Here is a 7,565-nt window from a genome sequence, read left to right on the forward strand (position 1 = left end):
GTGGGAGACTCGCCAACCTTGGACTTCCCCCTCTTAGGCTGAGTGCGTGATGGCTCATGGCCTCGGACAGCCTCAGCCTGCTCAGGTTGTTGTTCCTCAGCAACAACCACAGTAGCATCCTTGTTCGCCATTGATCAAGACGAAAGGCTTGGTACCTAGGACAGAACCGTTGCTCTGATACCACCTGTCACGGAGATAGGATTTTGCTACACCTATCCGCGCGGCACTTAGTCGCCTTTGGGTGCTAGGACGAGCTAAGTAAGCCTAGAATCACAATGGAGCAAATATGGAAGCAAAGAAGAGAAGAGAGCACACAAGAGAACTCTTAACACTTAAATGCTTTGTATTGCTTGAATGAGCTTGGATGATTTACAAGTGAAGTGAGGGGTGGTATTTATAGCCACTTCCACCTCCTCAATGGACGGCTAGGATTTAATCTATACAAATCAACGGCTAAGATTACATAGACAATTCTAGAATTATGTAGATATTACATGAAATATCTATTGAGTAGAATAATGTGGACTAGTGTAGAGAATTCTAGAAAACGGGCTCAAGTGTGGCAGCCCAATTGGCACCCTTCTAAGTCTTGCCTATAAATTGTGAGGCTGCCTTGCATTTTGCGTAGCTTCTTGTGCGGGGCGTAACAGAAGGGTCTCTTCTGATTCCTTGATAGTCATGTTTGTTTCGAATTTGCTGCTCCATTAGATTGTTGCCTTTGAATGCTAGTTCGCTTGCACCAGCGTAGATACTGAGGGATTGGCCCATTTTCCCCGATAACCCAACTATGGTTAGCAACAAAATCTAATGTTATCCTTTGCCTTGGGTCTGCACAATTCAATTTAGAACAGAGCAAGAGAAATGAAAGAGAGGAGTGCTTGGAGAAATCTAATTAGGTTATAAAGGGTTAAAATTGACATTTCATGTTTCGTGATTGCACATGCTCATCACGTGCTTCTATCAATTTGCCATTTAAAATGTTTAGTTCGCGCCTAGTCAGCGTGTTTTAATTGGACAGGTGGACCCAATTTATTCTATTTGGAAATTCGGCTAGCTAGCTAGGTAAGAGACACTTAATTATTATTTGAAATTTAAACAAACAAGCAAGATTGCGATCAATTATTTGAAATTTCATGTTCAGGTATCAAAATAAAAAATTTTAAAAAATTTAAACACTAAATTTATAATTAACCCATTTAAAAGTTTTCTAACCAAGCTCCAATGAGTGGGTAAACAAATCCTAAATATTTCCATGTTTAAAATTATGGTCAACTTCTTTATTATTGTTTTATAAAAAATTGTGAAATTTATAAATTTCCAATTAATTCGATAATTTCAGTGAAATTGGCGTTCTAAATTCAAACTCAAAAACATAAAATAAATAAATAAACAAACTTGTTCTGTCCCTGAATTGGGTATAGACTAAGTAGTACATCATTATGTCACGCAAAGTATATTACACTCCAATCACTAGCAGCTCGCTGCACGTGTAAATGATTTGAAACTTGGACAGAGGCTTAGCATAAAATGAAACCCAAAAGGCTTTTTTTTTTTTTTTTTTTTTTTTTTTTTTTTTTTTTTTTTTGACATTAAACCCAAAAGGCATTTAATAACATGGGCATTATTAGTTAAACTGTGAAAAGGGAACTCTATTCTAAGCTTTTCCTCAACTGTAGAAACAAATTTTGATGAGGAAGCCTGCCCAGAATATTTTCTCTGCAACTGCAATATCAACTTCTTCCATCGGCTCAAACCCGTGCCTTTTGATCACAAAGGAATGTTTTCTACGACTTCCAAGTCATGACTCTCCAGTCACAAAGGAGCCGTTGTATGGGGCTCTCACCCCCAACAGCAGCAACAAACAGGAGATAGTTCATTTACTTCACAGTTCATAAACTCCTCTCAAAAAACTCCCAAACTCTTTCTTCCATGTAAACCCGGTCTCTGTGCTGGCGCGGCATGTGACGTTCATCTGGGAAAATTAGCAATTCGTACCGTTTTCCAGCTGCTACTAGTGCATTGACAAGCCTTGCTGTGTGCCTAAAATGGACATTTTCATCAATCATGCCATGCACCAATAATAACTTTCCTTTTAACTTGTTTACATGATGCATGACAGAACTGCAATCATAGCCACTCGGATTCTGAGATGGCAATCCCATATATTTCTCAGTAAAAAATGTGTCGTATCCATCCCATGACGTCACAGGAGCACCAGCGACAGCACAACAGAAGACATCAGGAAATCTGGCCAAGATCATAGCTGACATATACCCTCCATAGCTCCATCCATACAACCCAAGATGGCCAACTTTTGCAAGCCCTTGTTTGATGAGCCATTCGGCACCAGTAAGCTGGTCATCGGCATCAACACGGCCAGCATTGTATTTGAGAGAACCTTCAAACTTTAGCCCACGTCGAGCACTTCCTCTATTATCTAACTGTAAATGGTAAACCAATCAATAAACGATCCTTTTTAAAAACCAACAGTTAGATGTCATGTAAAGGCAAGTTTAATCTAACTGCTATAAAGCTCGACTATCATAAGATTTCTAAAAAACATACATCTCAACCAACAAAGACATTCCCAATCGTACGTATTTCTCATTCCAGTTACGACTGTTAAACATCTAATGTTCAAACATGAAAGAGAACTTGAGATTTTTTATTGAATGATATCTAAACAAGCGCCCAGCCAAAAGAATTCGAGGAAAAATCCAGAAATGAAAGTTCCAATGTTCCAAGAGCAAAATGGACCAATAAATAAAACAAACATGAACATAATGAATTTAAGGACATATTACAAAAAACAACTAACCTTCCACACTAGAATGCCTTTGCTCCGTAAATATTGAGCTCTCATGTCAACTGTATTTAACCAAGAATCACATACATACTGTACACAGGGGCCACCATATACACTGATCAAGGTTTTGTATGGTGGTGGTCCAAATTTTATTGGATCAGGCTTATATAAAACACCATACAATAAGGTCCCATCATTTGCTTGTATCTGAACTATCTCTGGAGGCTGAAGTTCAAGCCTTTTAATTCGTGGAATGGTGAATGGCTGTTCATATAGAGGCATAATTACACTTCCATCGTGCAAGGAACAAAGCAAAATCCTGGGAGGGAAGTCAAGGGAATCATGAATATCAATAAAGTTACGCATGTGGTGATCAAGTACAACCACATGTTTCCCCTTACCATGTGTTAACCTAACTAGCCCAAGCAAGTTATGGTTGCTATCTGGGTATAGTTTGGTGCAGTAAAGATTAGATTCCAAAGGTCCATCGAGAGTTGCAGTAAAATACACAAGTCCTGCAGCCTCATTTACGCCAGCAATTTGCTCAACCATCCATACACCTTCAGTTATAGGTCCCAAGCATGTGCCATTCACATCATGAAGATACAAATGTCTGAATCCAGTTTTTTCACTGGCCCAGATAAATCCGCCAGAGTATTTAGTGACACTCTTATCCAAAGGAGTGAAGCAATCATGTAAATTAACCCATGTATCTTGTTCTTCCACCAATATAACTTTTTTTTGCCCTGTCTTAATATCGAACTTAAGGATCTTGAGTTTGGAGTGCGACCTGTTCAGAACCTGAGCTATAAGATTATCTCCATGCATCCAATTGACTCTGGCCAAATATTCATCCTCGTTGTCAAGTTCTTCTGTTCCTCCACATACAAGATCCAACCAAGTGGTAGGACCACCAGCAACAGAAACTATTCCAAGGCGAACTTTGACATTTGAAGCTCCTGCAAAGGGATAAGCATGGTCTTCCTGCGCGTCTGAACCAACAGAGCTTTTACCTTGGTGCATAATTCTAAAAAGAGGAATATTAGACGAATCAACTTGTGTGAATGCAATGAATTTGCTGTCAAGTGACCACCAGAATCCATTCTTCCTGTCCATTTCTTCCTGCAATCAACGGAATTAAAGAACTGAGGAAGAGTCTAACTCTATGCACAGAGGAAAAATAAAAATAATACTTATGATAATAACACCATATGACAGTAGAATCAATTTCCAGCAACATTAAATGAGTAACTTATGAAAGTAACTTTATATATATGGGCTGCCAAACATGACAAATATGTAAGCTTGGGGAAGCTATAAACAATTAAAAAACAAAATGATGAAGCTATTCCTGTTATCCATAAATAAAGCATATAGATTTACTTAAATATACAATTGCATAAAAGTCTGGACTAAGACCTTCAGTTTTTTTTAATATTACAGTACATCTTCCATCTCCAATGTCTAGAGTATGAGCAGTTAATCCTAGGAGTTGCATTCACCAAATACCATACAGTTTTCACCCATTTGTAATGGAGCCAATGGTTAATAATGCCCTTCGCTTACAACATAGAATGAATCCATCAACAAAACAACTCCCTCTCTTCACAAAATTTTCCATCATTACAATTTTCTCAAGAAGGCTGGAAAGGAAACTTTTGCAAAATATATCATGCCTAAGTCAACACATATATGAAGAAGGGAAAGGAAATAATTGAAAATGGTCTTACTTGAGCTATATATTCAGCAAGGCCATGAGTCTGCAGGGGAAAAATAAGTGAGTCAGTGTCGAAGTAAAAGAATTATAATGGAATACTGACATTATGAAACCTTAGGTTAATATTTTATTCATAAAGTCATATAAACTCCAAACTTAAGAAGCAACCTGGCATGGTTGCAGAGCCTCAGCGTGTCATGGCATATCCTAATTTAAGAGTCCATCTTTAATTTCAAATTTATTCGCACATAAAATGTCAAAACAAAACCAAATGACTGTGGCACATTTTGATAAGTTCCCCATAGTTTCTAGCATATCATGGTGGCCCGCTCAAACTTTGGGACATAGATAAATTTGCCAAAAAACAGTCCAAGTTCATAAATAGCAGAAAATTTTAGGATAAGCTGAGGAAAGGTAAGACCCGAGCACAGTAAAATGTCTTGATTCATTACCCCTTATAAAATCTAACATACTACATTTTTATAATCTCACACACAATGATCATAAAACAAATTGGGGAATACTTGCTATTAGCTTACTGGCCAATATATACATGCACAAGTTGAAAAGCAAACTAATTGACATTGATCTAATGGAAAATATGGCACCGGAAAAGCAGCAAGGTAAAAAGATGTATAACAAAACCCAACCACTTGGAACTTCAAATGCATGGTGAATTAACCTTTGTACTGTATAATTTATATACTTCATATCATAATATATTAAACTAGCAAGCTGACAGTTGAAGAAAAGATTGCCAAAACAGTTAACAGAGAATAACAAAGACAAGGTAAAAATCTATCAGCAGTCAAAGCATGGCATCATAAATTATTAGAGATGAAAAATTTGCTTATAATAATAAAATCCAAAATTGATTATAGAAATCAAACCTTGTACAAGTACCAGTCAATTGAAAATTACCAATGTGTTTCCCTGGGCACCATATGTTAATTGTTTTGATTCATTGTACAAGAGATTTAGAACATGCAGCTCATTATCCTTTACATAAGCAAGCATGGTACTATCAGGGGAGAGATGTGGATCGATAATTGGTGACGACGGTGAGCTAGGAAGCTTAAGCTCCGATATTGGAGAGGAAAGTTCCTTGAAATAAATCTGCAAGCACAAATCTCAATGATTTCAAATCTGTGGTAAAGTCAAGATATTGATAGCACACTAACAAATAAAATGATTTTAATGGTATAATTAAATAATATTAGCACATACAAGCCGACATGCAAAAATCTAATAGCTCATGGTCGATGCTGAAAATGTTGTGATCATTGGGTTCACACGGTCCTAGCAAAGTAAAAATTAAGAAATACAAAGGGAAATGCCAAAAAATCCAAATGTAGAAAACCTCATTTCAAACAGTAACTCAAAGAAATAATTAATGAACTTTTACTATATCAACTTATCAAATGCAGTTACATTAACTACAATACATGGAATAACATTCGAGCCAACTTTGTAGTGCCACCAAGAAGAAGTACCATCAACGAGAACACCTTTTATTCCTCGACCGTGTTAATACAAATACATTCCATGTACATTAAGCGAGGCAGAAACAAAAATCGGAAAGCCAGAAAAGTTCAAAGACAATAGAATCAAGTATAATAAATTAGAAGAAATGAGTGCACAAACCCCAGCTGGCAGTGGCACCATAATAGCTTTCTTCTTGGAGCTTGTCTTCACCCACTCATACCGAGTCACTCCTAGCCCACGCTCCCTCGACCTTTCTCTTCTCAACTTCTCTTCTGGTGATATATTACTCTCGTCAAGTCCCCCATCAGGGGGACTAAAGAACAACTGCTGATTGCAAGTCTTGAGATCAAAAGCAAACACCTTTCTATTCAAAGAGTGATCAGGACTAAACAAGTAAGTTATCAAAGCATCATCAGGACTGAAACTGATTGAAGTTGGTGCACCATATCCAGGCAATGGAGATTGTACAATTTCCTCAACAGGGAAAAATATATCATCATCAAGATTGTGTGCGGTGGTGTTTTCGGTTACTGGCATGTCGTTGTTGAATGATCTCAAACGCTTCAATTTCTTGTTCTCGTTCTCGTCAGCAGATTGCATTACAAAAGAACTAACAACTAGCAATTAATTGAAGCAGAACATGAACCACCCTTCAAATTAAAGAACCCAAAAGAGGAAAAATCAGAAGCTGTATATATCTATTTTAATTAAGAACTGAATAGAATTTAAATTAAATATATAAAGATAATTGATAATATAATTTCCATATTTTTCCCTCCATTTTCTCAGCAATCAAATGGTGTAAAAGGAGAAATTACATTTTGATAATGTAATTTGCTTTCCTGTTACTGCTTATTTCTCTCAAACCAAACGAACCCAAAAAGAAAAATAGCGTATTTACCTGCTAAGAAACTCCGAGAATTGGATCCGATCGAATACAAAGAATAAGCTGAACCGAATCAGGAGGTTTTTGTTAAACCCAAATATAGAAAAGTGAAACTTTAGTTTTTCTCAAAAAGGAATTGGATTCCTAACAAATTATTTTTTTTACCCAAAAAAGGAAAATGAATTGATCGACCATGAAAGGCAAACTAAAATTTAGATTCCTTAGCAAATCGAATTCTAGGAATGAGAATCAGAATTAGCGAGGAATAAGGAAGTGGATTCTGTGTTTGATTTGGTGATTAGAAGAGGATGTGAAAGTGAAAGTGAAAGTGGAAGAGAGAGATATGTTAAAAGCTGAGTTGTTTTGTTATTTGTGTTGGACTATCATCTGATCTGTACTTAAACCCGGTCAAGGTTTCGGGTCGAAACCAAAACCGAATTGAATCCTTCACGCTCGTGGTTAAATATAATTATTCAATCAAGTGTGAAACAGTGTCATTTGCGCTCTTTTTGTATCCTTCTTTAAGAGTAACTTTTATTCTACTCATAAAGAGATCAGCAAAGACGTAGATGTATCAACAACATTAACAATCCCATTAACTATCATTTTCCTTTTTATTAATGATAGTTAGAAAAAAAAATAAACAAAGGGTAATATGTAGAAAAATGAAA

The 7,565-nt window shown here is 36.6% G+C and overlaps 1 protein-coding gene across 1 annotated transcript; it reads right to left on the bottom strand.

The window, feature by feature from the left end:
• Window positions 1-1,357: 1,357 nt before the first annotated feature.
• Window positions 1,358-7,270, bottom strand: LOC149496183 (prolyl oligopeptidase family protein). The gene is made up of 6 exons (XM_089721833.1): window positions 6,910-7,270; window positions 6,168-6,658; window positions 5,445-5,639; window positions 4,537-4,566; window positions 2,819-3,928; window positions 1,358-2,441 (listed from the first exon to the last, which is right to left on the bottom strand). Exons 2-6 carry the CDS (start codon window positions 6,606-6,608, stop codon window positions 1,890-1,892), a joined length of 2,328 nt encoding a protein of 775 aa, XP_089577959.1. The 5' UTR covers window positions 6,609-6,658; window positions 6,910-7,270; the 3' UTR covers window positions 1,358-1,889.
• Window positions 7,271-7,565: the final 295 nt, after the last annotated feature.

Source organism: Jatropha curcas, chromosome 5, assembly GCF_041381405.1.
Source record: "Jatropha curcas cultivar XTBG-Jc1 chromosome 5, XTBG_Jcur_1.0, whole genome shotgun sequence".
In the NCBI taxonomy this organism is placed as follows: domain Eukaryota; kingdom Viridiplantae; phylum Streptophyta; class Magnoliopsida; order Malpighiales; family Euphorbiaceae; genus Jatropha; species Jatropha curcas.